Source organism: Antrostomus carolinensis, unplaced genomic scaffold, assembly GCF_000700745.2.
Source record: "Antrostomus carolinensis isolate BGI_N321 unplaced genomic scaffold, ASM70074v2 scaffold10384, whole genome shotgun sequence".
Classification (NCBI taxonomy): Eukaryota; Metazoa; Chordata; class Aves; order Caprimulgiformes; family Caprimulgidae; genus Antrostomus; species Antrostomus carolinensis.
In genome coordinates, this window is record NW_010311447.1 from 93,705 (window position 1) to 112,177 (window position 18,473).

The window sequence follows — 18,473 nt, forward strand, 5'->3', positions numbered from 1 at the left end:
AGGTTGTGTATTACATCACTCTGCTATGTTAAAAGCCACTCTACATACATTTTCCCAATATATCACTGTGGTTGTTTCCTGGAAAACACTATTCAGTGTTTAAACCTTACTGGTTAAAAGTTCACCTATCTTTACTGTTTACTAGTAACATTCTTCTGACACTTTTGTCAATGTTTGCACAATTTAGGCATATCAACATAAGATTCAGAAAATCAAGATCGATTACCTGAAGAGATCAGTTTTATGCCGTTATCCTTATCTGGATCTTCCCCTGAACTATCCCTTTTGCCACATGCAACAAGAATTACATAAATTAATCTTAGCTCCAAGCCAGGCACCTAAGTGACTCCAGCATGTAGTTATGGTTTTGCAAGAGCACATCCAAACAAAGTCTCCACAACAGCAAAGGGCTACGTAAACTACGCATTCAGAAAACTGCTGAATTGCACATTCCTTTTAGCTACAAGAGATCCTTAAATCACCATACTTTCTCCCATCCAAAAAGATGGAAGAATGTACTTGTTATCAAAGTGTTAATAGTTTGCAGTTCCTGACAAACTATTAGTCTCTTTATGTCATGTCAGTGACAGCTAACTCTTTCAGCCAACTTCAACTCACCTAGGCATGGCTCACAAAATTCACTGCTGTCAGCAGTATCTTCATTTGCAGTATTACCCCATAATGTTCACAGCTAAATTCTGCTGTTAACATCCAACTTAGACAAATAAGCAATATTAAATCTTCTCTTTTGCTGTCGATACTGTTTGCCTGGAAACAATAAAACTAATTTAAGAGAGGAAATCTTGCAAAATCTCTAGTTTTCCCCTAATTCACAGACCCAGAATTTTAAATGGCTCCACATATATACTTGTTCCTCTACAGCTGATCAAATTAATTCATCTGAAATGGATAACTGACCCACTGCTCAAATTTTTTCCTTTCCAGTCAAGTTAAAAGCAATTCCATACAAAATTATGTGGCTAGCAGAATTAAGAAGTTCACTATTTAAGTTACCTTGAACTTGTTAGACTAAAGTGCAGATTTGGGAACATAATATTTCTAAACTAGGTTTTTCTTTTTACTGTTTCCTTCCCAACCCATCCTCAGCAACAAAGGGCACAATAAAGTTAGAACTAACTTAACGTTGTATTTTGAGGTCTGATCTTATGGGATTAGTATGATATTTATTATTACTGTGTATCCACTTTGTATTGATTTGCATTATTGTATATTTCAAGATTGAAGCTACTGTGAATTACAACTGTCACAGGAAACTTGAACATTCTCCAGAAAATCATAAAACAAAAAAAATCCCAATTATTTATATTTGATATTAACTGACAATTAAAAAAAAAAATCCCTCACATCACTTGACACCTGATACATACACTAAAAAACATGAACAAAACCAAAACAAGACTGTCCCTTTACACTTTAAGGGGAAGAAGACAGAAAGAAAATGAAAAAAAGACTGCTTTAAATTAGCTTCAGGCTTAGATGTTTTTTAAGAGTAAAGCTAAAAGCTGACTGTTCAAATACTGTTCTTTTATTTGGTGCGTTCACAGTCTTTAAACAATTACTAGGTAATGAACCTGTGCTAGAAATGCTTTCATTAGAACCCCTTTCAAACTTACAGAGATTTAGAACATCAAAATGTCCTTATTATTTCACAAGCTAATAAAAGACACTGGTTCCACTACTTAATACAAAAGGATCCTTCGTTCAATTGCCTTGCGGCATATAGGGCATTCACTCATTCGGTCTCCACAAAGCTGACATGTTCCGTGGCCACAGAGAAAGATCATATTCTTCAGACGGTCCAAACAGACAGGACACATAGTCTGTAAAAGATTTTGACAGGTTACATGGTCAGCGGCAGTAGTGATACAGTATTGAGTATGCAATATATAAATTACTGAAATTTAACAATAAATATGCCATTTTAAGTGTAGCAGATTATTGCCACAGCATAAACCAGCTACTAACCTGAAAACTAAGTATTTTTTTTTAAATCACACTTTTACTTCACACCAACTTAAAATATTTGGGCTTTTTCTACCCCATCATGACACAAAAATCATGTAGCTTTTTTCCAAATAGGATCCCTTTAAGGAAGGCAACGCAGTAGAAGGTTGACATCACATTTTTAATAAGTTTGCAACATTAAGACATTCTCCAGCAACATTCCCCTTTCTGTCCTGTAATCTTCCAGGGAACAAACACAACAAACAGTTTTATGTGTGCAACGTTCAAGTAGTGATTTACCAATTTCTTCTCACGATATCTAGCCATTTATTTACTTACCTTTAAACACCAAGCACTGAACACATGTAAAAGTAATAAAAGCACCTCATAATCAGTATTATACATAAAGATTCAATACTGGTAATTCCAGCCTTTGTTAATTGAAGTTATCTAGATTTTCAAGCAACCGAACACCTCAAGTTTCAAATTAGGAACAATTTAATAAATCTGTGACCTTCAGTCATAACAGTAGCACAGCAAACTTTTAAAATCAGTTTTAATTGCTGAACATTAAAGTGACAGCCAATGCCCCCAAAAAATCTCCTAAAGTTCTTCAACAGCAAGGTTCATTTTGTACCAAGCCACTGAGGAACAACGTCCTTCACCTTTTGTCACATGCAGAAATTGAATTTTTGGTAAGGCATGTTCCTTCACCATAAACATATTGCAGCCATATCAGGATTTCATTTATAACAGTATATCAAAGGTTAGTAAATGAAGAGATGTTGTAACAGATGATAATGGTTAAGACCATTCTATAGTCCAACAAACCAGGATGTCCTCAGATCTGAGACACACTATCTAATGCTTACAAAGACTGATCGCATATATGATATGAAATACTGACAGGGCTCATATTTCAAATGCAAATTCATTTTATCAACACCTTGCACCTGTGACTTGTTTCCACACTCATCATTGGGGGTTTAATTCAGTTTGTTCATCTCATGACAGAGAGAATCCATAGCAGGAACCCTATTCAGTACAACTTTAAAGCATACTTTCTACGGAATCAATAGGTATTACTTTCCTAGGGTAGATGGTTTAGCTGAAGACCAAAAAAATTCACCATCAGTCTGCTTATCCAGAGTTTAAACTGGCATGGAATCTGGCCAAACGCCTATTTTAATCTCCCGGATACCAGTCTAATGGGCGAGGAGGAATGTAAAACTTTCAGATAAAACCTTATGTAAATTTATGCTTTAAAAAAACCCCTTCATTCTTCCCAAAAATGCTGTGCTCCAGCTGTGGCAGAATTTCCTTGGAACTGTAACAAAACACTGTCAAACTAAGAATTTGCAAAAGACCCATCATCTGTCAATCAGTCCTGTTTATTTTTCCATTCACACAGAGTCATCACCTACACATCCTAATGAGACAATTAGAGCATTCTTACTCCAGTAACCCACAGTCTTCAAATACCAGTGAATCAGCTATTTCCAATTAATATATAGCTGTATATAAATGTGTGTAACTTGATAGTATTGACATAATGTCCTTTGACAAAGGACTGACAAAACAAACCCAAATCTTATCTTTGGAGAAAAAACTTGTGCCTTTATTCTATGTTTTTATCTTAATTATTTGCTTTTGTGCCTAAATATAATCTCAGAATTACTGAAGTTACAAAGATCTGTTTCTCTCCAAATGCCACACCATCATGTGAAAATGAAAACATCCATCAGGGGACTCTGAAATAATAAAAAATTAAAATCTGTTCAAAAACCATTACTTTTGATTATTTAATTCAGTGAAGCATAGAAATCCTAACATTTTCATTTTATAGATCTTTTCTGCAATTACATGTAGTATTAGCAAATTTCCCAATTTCTCCTGCTTAGTACAAGCAGAGTATTTAAAATACATTAGCTGTTTAATTTCTTAATATGGTACTATTTTAACATTTAAGTTACTTCATACAGTAGGAGAATTCAGCTGGCAGGAACAACCAATCTCCCTATTTGCTATGCAATTCTATTCTCACAAGGATTTTCTCAATTAGTTCAGTAGTTCCCCAGTGAGACACAAGCCCAAACAACTGATTTTTATCCAACTTTCAAGGACTCATTACTTAACCACCAGCTTATATGCACTTTTACAGTGGAAGAAAGTCATTGCATGCCTTATACCCGATGTGTGCCACAGCAGCAGGAAATAAGCCGTATCTGTTTCTATTGTACTATTAGTTTGTTAGAACATTCTGTGTGAAACCACACTGTACCTTTTTTTTTTTAATCTGCATGAATCATTTGACTCCTATCTTTCGAAAGAAAACAAATGGTATAAAAAGGCACTGTCTCTGTTCTGTGTAAGAATTATTCCTTTGGATAAGTAAAAGTAGTCTGAAAACGTGCTCATCATACCTTTAAGTATAACTGAGTTTGGAATTCAAATCAATTTTTGCCACTAACAAGGTGTTTTAAACTGCTTGAAGTATCAATTCCTCATTACTAAAAAACAGTTTTTCCAACAATATACAGGTGCAGAGTGACAAATTTATTTTTAAGGAGAAAGAAAGTGATGTAAGTATGGTGAAGGAACATACATAAGATATTAGACAGATGATGGTGGTTATGTATGAAATGGAGTGAAGGTATTGCAATTACAGTCAAAAGGGTTCACAATTAGGGAATCCCTGAAGAATGATGTGGTCATCAGATGTGGGAGATTCTGTTGACATCAGCATCACTTCTGCTTGGCACCAGAAATGGTTTTAAAAGTTTGCTGCACTAACTTATTAGATTATCATTGAAGGTATGAGTTGAAACATAGGATTATACCTGCTGAAAGAGAATAAATTAGTTTTAAGTACAAAAATATCAACGCAACATGAAGACTGAACTGTTAAAGTCAGTCAAATCAAAAGAATACACAATTATAGTAGCATGCTGTGCATCGTTTCAGGCACAAATTTAAAAGATAAGATGACCAATTTTAATCAAATCCAACTTGCTACTCACAAGTATGATACACAACTTGTCCTGTCACAAGAGTAAGTAGAAAAGACACTAAGGAAAGCATGAAAGAGTCTCAAGACAAGATGCGTACAAGCCAGAAGCACCTTTTTCTAGAGGCTTTGAGCAATCTTTAGTTTTATACTGATTTAAAATAAATTATTGGACAAAAGAACATTTCAAAGCAAAAAAATACACTTAAATTCTCAGAGCAGTTCAGTACTAGACCTTTCTTACTACTACAAATATGAAAATCAGAAAATATACAAGCAGAAAATTACACATATAAAGTAATTATTCTCTTCTCCCTAATACAGCACAGCTTTCTGATACCAGAAAGCTTCTGGCTAGCAAATTCCAAAACAAAGACAAAATTGTTACAAATAAAAGAGCACCCAAAGAAAACTGGAAAAACCTGAGATCACATCTAATTGAGAAGATAATCTGTAAAATAAAGTCGTTTTCCTTTCACACCCCTATACATAGAGTATTAGCATACCCAAAAAGAACTTGTCTTTTATAAACTCCTACAATAAAGTAACCAGAAAAGAAAAAAAATACATCTGAATAGATTACTTGTATTTAATAATTCATCTGCATGTTTTATGTGTATCATTTTAAGTGCCAAAGCTGTAACCTTATTCTTTTCATCCAATGTTAAAAAATAAACCAGAAGCTAAGCAGTACATATAAGACATTGGAGATATTTAGAAACTCCAGATGTTATCATCAAGGCAGACATGCATTTTTCAAATGAAAATTTCTAATCTGCTTTTTTTTTCCCCCCAAACAAAAACTACAAAGCAATCTGTTTTTAATTGGATATTTGAACTTCTATTACTGGGGCGTTGGCCAAGTCTCCATGACAGGAACAGCTCTTCATAGACCAGCCACTGAGGTTAAAACTTTGACAGCATATCAGCTCCCAAAATTTAGGTATTTAGAGATAGGAACTGGCAATTTAAATACTTCATAGTCTTAGCTTTCACACACATGAACAGCCAAGAGCAACAATTACCAGAACTAGATGTGATGCTGCCATCACTGAACTATTATTGACTGCTGTAAGCCTACAAGAGGAAAAGGCAAGCAATACACTAAGAAAGTTTCTCTGTTTCCTATATCCATGAAAAGTTTATTCCAGTTGTGTTATACGTAGGGAAGCCAAAAATCACATTGTCAGGGTCCTAAGAAAGTAAGTTCATACAGTAGTCAGATACCCCAGGTCCTTCACTGATGAAAAATCTCAAAATCAAGTTTTTCTTTGTTCAGATGGAAAAGCAAGGAAATTATTTAGTAATTTAACACTGGAAAGTTCTGCATGTAGACAACTACTTAAGCACTTCTAATAGACTTAGACTTACAGATGAAACAAATTGAAATGGGTAACTGTCAGTTATCTGAAACATTAATTTTTGGTTTTTCATTATGTTTCTAAATTGCATGTAACTTGACTGTAGATTGTACTGATTATTAATTGCTTAGTTTTTATAAATTTCCTCCTGCAAACACTATGCATAATTACAAAAAACAAACCTTATCATTTACATTCCAAATATTCAAATTACATGTACAATACTTTCAAAGGTTTTAATTTTGGAACTACACAATTTTTTTCAAGAGTACATAAACTATACCCTTCACATGACAGGTAACTGCCAGCCATTGTTCAAAGCCAGTTCATGAACAGACAAGTAAAGGTTCAGGCAGATAGAAAATAGTCAAGAATAGCTACTTTTATTACTGTTCTGTGAAATTAGCTTCAAGTCAACTAAAGCTTCAAGTCAACTGAAATTAGCTTCAAGTCAACTGATCAAGTCAACTAAACAGGCAGAGAACATACTGACTGGGCAGAGCATCCATTTTTAGTGACACCAACACAGATGCTCTAACAGACAGTCTATCAAACATGGCCACTTGATTTTCCCCCCTTTAAAAAAAAACAAACAAAAAACCCCAAACAAACCTGGAGACATACAAGCCACATCACATACAAAAGATATTGGTTATTTAACTAAAATTTAAGAACTGAAGCACTTCAACATGTCACTTTGTCTTAAATAACAGACAATGCATGGTTTTTTTGTCTTTTTCAATTATTTTAATGATTCAGGAAATTTTCATCCAGCGTTTTTACCTGTTCTTTGATGTCTTGTAACTGTTGCTGCAGCTTCTGTACATCTGCATTGACATTGGTGTTGTCTTTGTCCTTCTGCAAAACTGGAATGTTTCCACTTGCTGTAATTTAGAGAAAATGAAGATATGTGATTATGCATTAATCTAATGAAACAGGAATAATTATTTCCAGTGTACTAACTACAAATTTCAATTATCTGAAATAATGTTAATCAATATTTGATAATTAATCCAATTCATCACTGCAGATCGATTAATAAAGAACTACTTTTGAGTTTAGTGGCAACATTTCTTGAGCATCATTATTTAGGAAATATTTGTCAAAATGCCTGTAGCCCCTTAATGTTCTCAGAGTTTTTATTTATCAGTGAAGTTCCTGCAGTAAATTTTTTTGCACATGTAAAAAATAAAGCCAAATCCTTTCACACTGAAAGACTTCTTATCTACACAGACGATCCTATTTGGTGTTCAGAACTGCACAAGTATCTTGGAAGTAGTTTGCTCAAAATCTGAACAAACTCAGACTAACATTCCTGTATTTGACTCATCCAGGAAGCAATGTTACTGTAAGAAACAGAAAAATTTAGAAGTACTTGAAATGACAATTTTTAAGTTTCCAGTGTGAGTATTAAAAACCTGATTTTAAGGGTTATTCTTATGTTTATCTATTTAGGATCAGTATGACAACAATGACCTAATACTCCAATTCACATAAACTCAAATCAAACACTGCATACACACACAGAGTAAATACAAATAATTCATAGAAATTATTCTGAGAAATCACAAGAAGTTTAAAAACTAGTCAAAGCAGGAGATCTAAAACAGAACAATCTGTCATGAAAGATGCTTGTACCTAGATGCAAAATATTTACCATTCCTTTATCAGTCAGAGAGTTCCAGAAGTTAAAAAAAACCCCAAAAAACAAACATTTATTTGCTCATCTACACAAACCAGAGACAATCTTCAGCTTTCGCTTCACAGGACTTTAATAAATGGCCAAGAAGCCATACACGTTTTAGCTTCTACTCTGGGTGCTGGAAGCAATCATGTAGTGTAATGATTGGTGTTACAATCGCATCTGATGCCACCAGTGTAGAAAATAGTGCAAACAGCAAACAGATACCTGGCTTAACACTGTTTTTATTAAACTTTTCTTTAAAAAGGAAAGATCTAAGTAATTTAAGAGAATGACTACAAGAAGTTGGTGGAGGAATATGAAAGAGTATGGGTTTTGGAGTCACTCACAAATATCATCAGTGGTATCTTCTGTACCTTTCCCTCCGCAGCACATTATGAAAGGCACTCTTCGCTCAACCACTGCTCGACACTGTACACATTTCTTCATCAAGCTTGCACAATCTGAGAGGACAGAGAAATAAATCAACTCCGAATCCTGTGCATATTTCATTTTTCTTCTTTCCTATCCATGAGCTTGTTTATTCACAGTAACCTCATAGCAATGCCATAATAGATACTTGTAATACAAAGAACTACTTGCGCTCATCTTCTCAACGTTTTCTGCAAATCGCACTTATAAACAATGTCCTGTTTGGGATTCAAAGCAAACCTATTGTTTGTCTTCTTTTAACATATTCAAAGTGAGCAGGTTCCTCTTTCTCCAAATTGATGTCTATCCCACAAGAGTTACAGAAATTAAAAAAGTAAAATCACACATATTTGAGACCAGAACTTCCAAGGATGTCTTGACTTCCTTTAGAACAAAGATCTCGGTTACGGTCCTAATGCTCCAGGGGCAAACAGGTGTGACTCCTTACCCTTAAAAGAGTAAACCCGTATCTTTTGATATAATCCTAGAAAGGAGGCTGTAATTCTTCTACGAAACACAAATTATTGTCTTGTAAATGCTGAAGGTTACTGTGAATCAATAGAGTGGGTCCCATAAACTACACAAATTTGAAGACTCTCTCTCATCCTGCTTGAAAAAGATGTCCAGAAAATAATCTGGAAAGAAATTATCTACATCTGTTACACCTTTTGCTGTCCTTGTTACACCTCAGACTTGGTGACCAAGCGACTTTCACTGATGAAATCCTTCACCACAGCAATCAATCTTTTTGCTGTCCTCTTTCTGGGAAACTAGTAAAAAAAACCTTCTCTCATCATCTTTCAACTGCAGACAGTGAAAAAAGCCAGATCAGGGTAACTGTAAAGTCACTGATTCAATGTCAGGTTTCTTAGCCAGAACAGAGGAAGAAACCAGACTTCTTTAGGGAGACCAAGTAAGCAGCTATTCATGGGAATTATTACCTTCCCTCTTATGTAGATCCTCAGCACAAGGACTGCTCTTCTCTAGGCAAATGGCCCTTCAACAAAGCCCTGAAACGTCTGGTGACAAAGTGATGGTTGCATTCTCATCCACGTATGCTCAAAACAAAAAAAATTCTGCAGATCTCCTATGTATTTTTTGCTACATGAGATAAATCAGAGTGAATCATAACTGGTGCTTTTTACAAAGATACATGATGTGTCTTTTAGGGAAGAATATGGCCCTTGTGCAAATCTGTAGATTAGTAATTAAACATATTAAATATTTATTTACCATATTCTTTTAAAATGTCATTTTCACAACTGAATGCCCTAAAAAAGCTGCAAAGCACTAAAATAAATTCTAATTACTTCAGAAATTTTAATAATACACAGCAGGCTTCTATAATCTGAGCAAGCCTACTCACAATTAAATAATTCAGACAGAAGAGCACTTGCCTTCTGAATTTTTTAAACTCTTCAGTTTGTCCTCCAATTATTTCATTACCATCGCACCAAATAATGCCAAAATTCTGACACAGAATTTCACACCAGACTATCACACCAGACTATCAAGTAAATTCAATCTGAGGTCAGATTACTAATGAGCTTTTAGCAATCTGATTAAAAATATTCCGTTTCTTGAAACTCCTGTTTCAAGATTACTTAAAAAAAGAACCTCCTCTCAAGTTTACTTACTCTCACAGGCACACATATGACCACAAGGCTGGAAAAGCACTGCTGCCTTTTTGTCTGAACATACTACACACTCTTCGATCTGTAAAAAACAATAAACACACATATGAGAAGTTTATCTCCTGCTCTCTACATTAATTTGCTTTTACACTCTCTTTGGCAAGGCACGTGGGCTTTAAGAAGCTCCATCTAGTTGTTATTTTAACTAATTCAGCACCTCAAAATGCAACTTACATCAACTTCTAAGAAAAGTCATTCGCTGGCAATATTCATCTGTTTGGTACACTGACAGGCACAGAGAAGCAGCTAAGACAGTATAGGTTTCTTTTTCTTTATTCTTTCCTCCTTCTTTGTTCCATCATATATACTTAAATTCAATTATAAGAGACTTTTATAGTAATCTGTTTTCATATTCTGGGTTAGGGTTTCTCCAGCCCTTTAATGTGATGAACTGTACATATAGTGTGTGACCACAGACATCACATACCACTCCATTCATACAGTAAAGAAAGTCCATAGAAAAGGATCTCGCATTATGTTAACATTCAGCGTTTGGAAATACACATGGCAGAATAGTGAATGATATAAGAAGAAAGAATAAGAGAGTGAATAGTAAAAACAGTACAAAGGCATATTTTACAATTCCTGTATTTACTCTGAGGCAAAGAAAAAAAAGACACCGCAGAAGTGGACTAGTCAACGTTTGGGAAAAAAAAAAAAGATAAAAAGAATAGGGTGGGTTTTCTACAGATCAGAAAACCTGTGTGTGGAACATGAGGTGTTTTGTCTGGGTCTGGGTTTGGTTTTTGTTTTTTTTTTTTTTAAACAGATAAAAAGCAACGGAAGGACAAGACTTGGTGATTATGAAGAATAAAAGAATATTCAAACAGAAAAACAACAAGGATGCACCCTTACAGTCACAAACACTTGGGAGCAACCATTTGAGAAACCTGAGGACCTTGCTGGGATTAGATCTCCAAAATAGGGCACAACTGGTTGACAGTCTGAATGAAAAAGACAGCATAATGAAATTCATTATTCCAAAGAAAGAGAAGGTGAAATCTGAAAGTAATTGTTAACTTCAAAACCAAGCACATATTCACTAACTCAGTTTACAGGCAAATCATCTTTCTAAGCAGCCCTAAGGAGTAAAAGAACTCAGAAGAAATGAACGTTACTGAAGGAAATTATACTTCAGGAAAAGCAACATTTATCTCCATATGGAGAAAAAAAACACCCGGAGGGGTGGGAGAGTGGGAAATCTCTTTAAATAAAGCATCCTCAAGGTGACTGTATTATAAACTCTGAGGACCTGAACAATAAAGGCATTGCAAGGTGGGGAGAAAATGAGTGGCAGGTAGGATATGAGTACAGGCAAACAGAAAAGAGTAACATAAAAAGTTGTCACAAGATACCCTTATGATGCAAAATTAATTCCATCCAGTGAGACACCTGTAAGGCAAAATACTGCTTAAAATATACTACACTTCTCATTGACCTCTTTTTTTTTTTTTTTTACTTTTCAATTAAAAACAGAACAAGAACCAATAAACTTTGGAGATTTTTACCTTTGTCCTAGACTGAACTTGTTCTTTACAGATGAGGCATTTCTTCACCCGTGGTGAGCACAGAGAACACGTGGCAATGTGTCCGCACGGGCCAAACAGAGTATCTCTCTTCATGTCTGAACACACCATACATTCTTCTAAGGTTTCAGAATCATTGTTGATCATAGATGGACTTCGGGAACCAACCTGACCACTGCAAAGAAACCTTACAGTCAAACTTACTTTCAAGAACTTTTAAAGTTCTTTATTTAAAATGCACATCAATTGGCTGTTTATCTGAACTGGCATTCAGGCATCAGTGTATCACCATGAAGCAATCTGAACTGCATTTTCACAAATACACAGTTGACACTAGAGGGCAAGGTCCCATGCTCAGATAAGACATTTTACAGAAACAGGCCTCACAAGTTAGAATAGCATCTCTTGAACATAAAAACCCTCCCCTCTCATCCTGAGAGTTTACTTGATTACTACAGACACACTCTGTAGATTCAGAACTGCACAGCTTAACACCTTAATCTTGAATATAATTTCAATACTTTGCAAATGTAGAAGAACTCCCAAACTCCGACAGTGAATTCACCTCAGATCTTTGTCTTATGCTGCTGCTCACCCAGCAGAGGGAGTGTGTGTGGAACCTAGCCAGCCCGCTCCTCCAGCCCTCATAAGCCCATAAAAGGTGGCAAGAAAGAAAAAACAGCCACAAGGATAAGGCTGAGAGAGATGGACAGACACAGACAGAAAGACTGCAAACAAAATCACACCAGGTCATATTGGGCTCTGCCCATTCCAGTCTTCAAAACTTGCACAGACAGAGATTTCACAACCTCCCTGGGCAACCTGTCCAATGCTTAGTTATTCTTTCAGTGATTTCCGCCCCCCCCACACACACACCTTTTCTGGAATGGTGTGAAGCTCCACAAGCCTTCATTTGCATGTTGTCACCTTCCCATTCTCCTCCCTCCCATATAAACAAATATGAAAGTCTGGTAAGACTTGTGCAAGTTTCAACTAATGTATGTCTAAATGGCATTCAATATACCATAGAATATAAAGAATTAATAGTTCTTATTATTTTTATTCTCTATTAATAATTCCAATAATTAATAATTATTGAAAGTCAATAAAAAGTTTGTATGTTCCAACACTATTGTGAATAAAGGCACAATGTTTTAAATACATTGGTTAATCTACAGAAAGCAGAGATTTGGAAACTGTGTATTTTATGAATATACAAACCTGACTTTTTCTTTGTGACATTTAGCCAATGCTTTGCAGAGACTAGGATCAGGGCAGAGATCGAGAGGAGACTGACCCTTCTTATTACGAATGCTAAGGTCAGCTCCGTTGGCTGCCAAGAAGCAGGCAATAGATGCTGCACTCTTCTTCTCTGCTCCCTGGGTGCCAAGTCCCATTATTAACTGAAAGAAAACAAATATGTAAGCAACTTGAGAGACTCTCTAAACAGTTAGGAATAGTCTGGCTAAACGAGAACTACTTGACATGCACACATGCACACACACACAGGTATACATCTGTTAAGTCCAAGGACGTGCCTCTAAAACTAAAAATTCAAACTATTGTATGGTCGCTTAATTTTGAGTCAGCTATACTCAACCTTCCTTTAAGGAACTAAAATTCAGCAAGGAATAGTTCAGCTACTGAAGCACTCAATCTCCTGCACACTTAAACTCACTTTGAGGTGGCTACCCTTCCAGATAAGCACTGTAAAGGGCAAAATCCCAGTGAGTGTATTCAGAATACAGCCGAAGTATACTGAACTTCCTGAGCTCAGACAAAATGCCACCACCACCACATCTGGACTGAAAACATAGTTGGGCAGAAAAGTGAATGCACACTTACTTTTAGTCTACTGAGTAAAGCACCTGCCCGAGACTTGATTTCAGTTGCTTTCTCAGCCTAGAGGGATTTAAACCCACATACCCCTGCCCAAATCATGTAATGCTTCTTTGGCTTTTTACAACTATTACTGTGTTTCTGTACTAGCCTACCTATTACACACCATTCACAGGGCCAGCTAGAAAAATAAAGAGAAGGCTCACTACCATAGCCCACCTACTTTGGAGCATTCTGGCCCTGCTCCTGTTTGTATTAAAAGTTTGATCACACAAAATGGATTAAGTATAATGCAGACTACATATAACATGAAACTGCTGGCACCACTAAGAATCCCTCAAACCACATCAGACTATATTTAAAGGAACAGCTTTGGTACAGCTGGCACAGGTCCAATTCAAGTAGTTTTAAGTGCTGAATTCCAGAATTATAAAGGCTGGGACATTAGGAGAGAGGCAGGATTTTATATGCACCTCTTTGTCATTAATTAATAAGTGCCCAACTTGACTGATATACATCTTTCTATACCACTTTCGGTTTGTACAGTCTGTACCTGCAGATGGTCTTCTAAAAGCTGGGTGTCAAGTATCACCTCTAAAAATTAAGTCATTTTGGCTGGATTAACAACCATTTTATATTTGAAGAATGAGATGCACCATTTTAGACGCAACAGCATACAGGAATAAATTTAAAATATCCGATACCTGTCACTGCAGCCCTGAAGGTTACCTATCTTGAAGCCTGAACTACAAAGAAAACTGTTCTCAAAACCCATCTAGTTATCTCCCCCATCCCTCAGAGGTGACTTCCGAAGAAAAAGGCTTGGTTTGGGTCCTTCTCTTGCAGCACATGAAGTAGGTATTAGAAGCCTTTACATTGTCTTGATAACTGCAAGATTACCCTCATCATACAGCCACTCAGTTTCCTAGGGAAGTAATTTTTTTAAACCTCAGTCTATATGATTTTTTTCTAGTTAGAAGTTCTTATATCAAGAAGTATTACTGAGGTGCTAGGAGACTCCTGAAGGTCACTTAATGAGTTCACAGATACTCACGGTCCTGCATTCCTCCCTATGGTCAGGTAAGAACAGTACAGCTTGAAAGACTTCATACCAAGAGAACCAGTAAGTTATGGAGGGAAATTGTTTCGTGGTTTTCAGATCACAGAACATTTTTGTTTATAAATTCAGACCAATTTTCTACACCTCAATTATAGTATTGGCTGAAATGAAGCAGGCATTTTATCTAGCTTCAGTCTGGATACCTTGGACCATGTCAGTAATCCAGACAAGGTAGTACAACGCCCAGTGAAAGCTGATTTGCTCCGAAGCTGGCAGAGTATACGTTTTTAGAAGGCATGCCCACACAAAACAATTTGCTGTCGTCATTCCTTACTTGCCCTCTTACCATCCACACTTGCACCTTATGGGCTCTGAGCTGTTCCTCAACAAAACAGCTATTGTGTCTCCAAGAGGAAAATCAAACGCAGCTAACAGGATAGTTTGCATCACTTGGTGTGGATACACATACACTACGTCAAGACTGGCCCCTCCACCTGAAACAGTCATCAACATTATTCAAGAAAATCTTGGTCCTAAAATGCCTCTGCATGCTGCACGCTTTGAAAACACCAGGACAATATTGTATCCCATGATATTTTTCTGGTAGTCTGCAACATTTCAGGCACACAGAATGAAAAAAAAATAAAAAACCATCCCATGCACAAAACCAATATTATGTCTTAGTGCCTAGAATGGCTGCAGCAAGCCACCTCTGGAGGGTGGTGGCCCCGAGACACATCAACACAAGCCAGCCCCAGCCCGTTCACCTGTAAGGGGGAAGATGCTGTGCAATCCACACACAGTATAAATATAATCGAAGCAGTTGGAACTACTGAGCTACCTTCGAAGCTGTAAACACCCAACTGACTCACATTAGAGTTTATTTAGTTTAAGTTAGGAATCATTCTGAATCTTAAAAGTGTTTTAAGGGTCTGCAAGATACCTTATTAAAATAATTTATACTAAGTGATCCTGGGGAATAATATATCTACCTAGAATAAAAAGTACCCTAGAACAAGGACCACTGCATCTATAATAAAGCAACTGAAATTACTTTTTTTGCGATGGTGGGGACTGTACTTCAGAAAACTCCTCCTCCTTCCAGCCCAATCATCACAATGAGCTGGATGAAAAACTTCAAAATTATTTAAAGAAATAGGGTTCACTGCTCATAGCACTTAAACACAGACATGTTTTTCAGATTGATATCTAGAATATGTGGGGCTTTGTGTACTATCAAGATTTTTCACTACATGCATTTTAAACAGTCCATCAAAAGTTAATCACAATTTAGCCAAGCAAAAATTAGCTCTAAAATACTAAAGATTTATGTATCAGATTTGCTATCACATGGACTAAAGAAATTTGACATGTTTTCACAATCTTTAAAGGAATTAATAAAAATTAATTAAAATTAAAATTTAATTTTAATTAAAATTAAAAATACAGATTCCATCAATTTGTCATCACATTCACAAAAAGAAAGCTTTACTGTCGCCCAGACTAAATTATTTATCCTCTATTATCCATCACCTGTAATTGCAATTCTACACAAGACAAATTACAAATGTGTCCTTGGATAGCTTTAAAGGTCCAGATGCCTGCACAGATTTTAGCAGCCTAGATCATGTGTTTTTTTGCCATACAAAGGTGGGTATTAAAACTGTTTCCTGGTAAAATCTAGTGTATAGCACTTTTACATTCTCTTTATTTAAATACATGTAGATAGGTCCAAGTACAGTTCTCATTTACTATTTTCCACAAAATAACATTTTCAAGATAGTTTGATCTGCTGATCATCTTTTAAAGAGTTTTTAGGTATATTTTAGCCAGGCTTTACTCCACCATTTATATTTCAGCCACATCTTATGTTGCTGTCACATAAAATTAAAATAAGCAAGTTTTCACCTCTTCTCTGAGGCTACATATCTTCTCCACACCACTTAGACATCCCAAATTTGTTAGTTAGGCAAAAGTTTTCTCTGCAGCTAAACAAATTGCAAAAAAAGACCAATAGTTTGATCAAGCTAAAATAGGAGGTAATGGTTGAATTAAAAAAAAAAAACCAAACAAAAAACCCAAACAAACAGAAAACAAAAAACAAACCAACATCAGAACATTTTTAAGTGATCAGAGATGCAATCACGCAGACACATTTGTTTGTTGTGGTGTCTTGCCCCTACCCCACCCCTCCTTTTTTTTTTAATTTAATAGAAATAAACCAAAAATGATTTTTTTTTTTAAACCACAGATACAGCTCAAATGAAACTAGGAAAAAACTTATTCTCTGAAACATAATATCTCCCCAAAATCAAAATTCTAAAGGCAGTGGAAAAAACCTCCACTTCTTGCGTTAAAAAACTCAAAACACAACAACTCTAGTTCCACTGTGGATGCCACTAATAAGATGGGCAACAGAGAACCCTATTTATGAAATGCTGAATTGGAAAAAAAGTTATTTATCTCCCGTTCATTCATTTCACAATTAAATGCATGCACACAAATTATTTTGGCCACCTGTCACAGAGTCCACTTCAGATCATGGAAACAACTGAGCTGTAATTGCTTTCTTCCTCTCACTTAGAAGGACACAAGCATTTTCTTACATATGCCAGTCACATTTTGAATCAATTTTCAAAATTTATTCCAGTGTACTTCAGTGACTTAAGTAACTAGTCTGAAAAACATTTATTGTACAGTGGAATTACTGTTTTGAACAAAGGCTTTTTAATAAAGTTGGTGGGCTGGTGCAAAACTTAACACCCATAGATGAATTAGAAAAAAATATTACGACACTGGTAACTAATGATTCAGCAAATCTGATCCACTGTTAAGTTTTGCATCTTCAATATTTAAAGAAAAAAATTGTTTGCCTTTCTCAATGCCAATCAAGCCAGAATTTTACTTCTCCTCTGTCTTTCAGCAAAACTATAAATTTCACCTTTGCATATGGTGTTCACACAGCTTTTTGGGTGTGAGCGTTTCTTTTTTCAATAAAACATTTTGACCTTTATTACCTGGAGTTTCTTTGACTATTTCCTTACTACAGCACAATTTCTGAAATGAACTCTGTCAGAAAGATACACAACAATAAAGATACAAAGACTAAGAATGCCTTCTTCTAACAGAATAAATTTTCAGACAGTTATAGAAGCAGCTAAACAATTAACGCTACAAAGACATGCAGGATGGTGAATCACAGCAAACAGAATTTTATGGTCTTATTCTGTACTGTAATACTGTTTATTTCTCTTTCCTAAAAAGCTACTTTTGATTTTTTGGCAGCTATACATGTTCACTAGGGAAGACAAATTTATAGAAATATTCTGAATGAAAGAATCCATATTTTTCTGTAAGAGACAATGACTACATGTGAAAAGCCACATGTAATAACATTTCTGCATACACTGCAGTGTAATGCAGAATGTCTACACAAACTTATACTGCCAAAAACCAGTTCAACAGTACAGAACCAGACAAACTAGACAAATAAAGAGACAAATTTACAGGAAAAAAAAAAAGGAATAAATAAATGCATTTTATTTACTGTGTTCTTTGATGGCTCCCAAGCAGTATCTACCTTGCCCACATCTTGCATGTCTTGGAGTTGGCGGAGCTGTGACAGGGTGTGGTGTCTCAGGGCTTCATGCAGGGGAGTATCCCCATCTTTATCCTGAATATCCAGCTTAGCACCTGCACGGACTAAGAGCTGAAAAGAGAGAGAACCCAATTTAAAACTCAAAACCCCAACTTAATTTTAAAACTAATTTCAGTGAAACTATGGTTTAGGATGCTCTAGGAGGTACAAAAGGGTTACTGTAATGTCTTGCTGTAATTCCCAGTTGAGTTTATTTGCATTATTTTATTGACATTATTTCCCAACACGCTGGAGAGTTGGGCGGAAAGGA

General features: G+C 35.8%; 1 protein-coding gene across 1 annotated transcript; it reads right to left on the bottom strand.

The window, feature by feature from the left end:
* Positions 1-1,547: 1,547 nt before the first annotated feature.
* On the bottom strand, positions 1,548-18,274 carry LOC104524002 (E3 ubiquitin-protein ligase MIB1; the record flags this gene model as incomplete). Its single annotated transcript, XM_010166745.1, has 7 exons — positions 1,548-1,841; positions 7,117-7,217; positions 8,365-8,478; positions 10,084-10,162; positions 11,649-11,841; positions 12,888-13,069; positions 18,113-18,274. Coding segments are annotated over 7 exons (972 nt in total), but the record flags the coding sequence as incomplete, so codon positions are not given.
* Between the last annotated feature and the right edge of the window lie 199 nt (positions 18,275-18,473).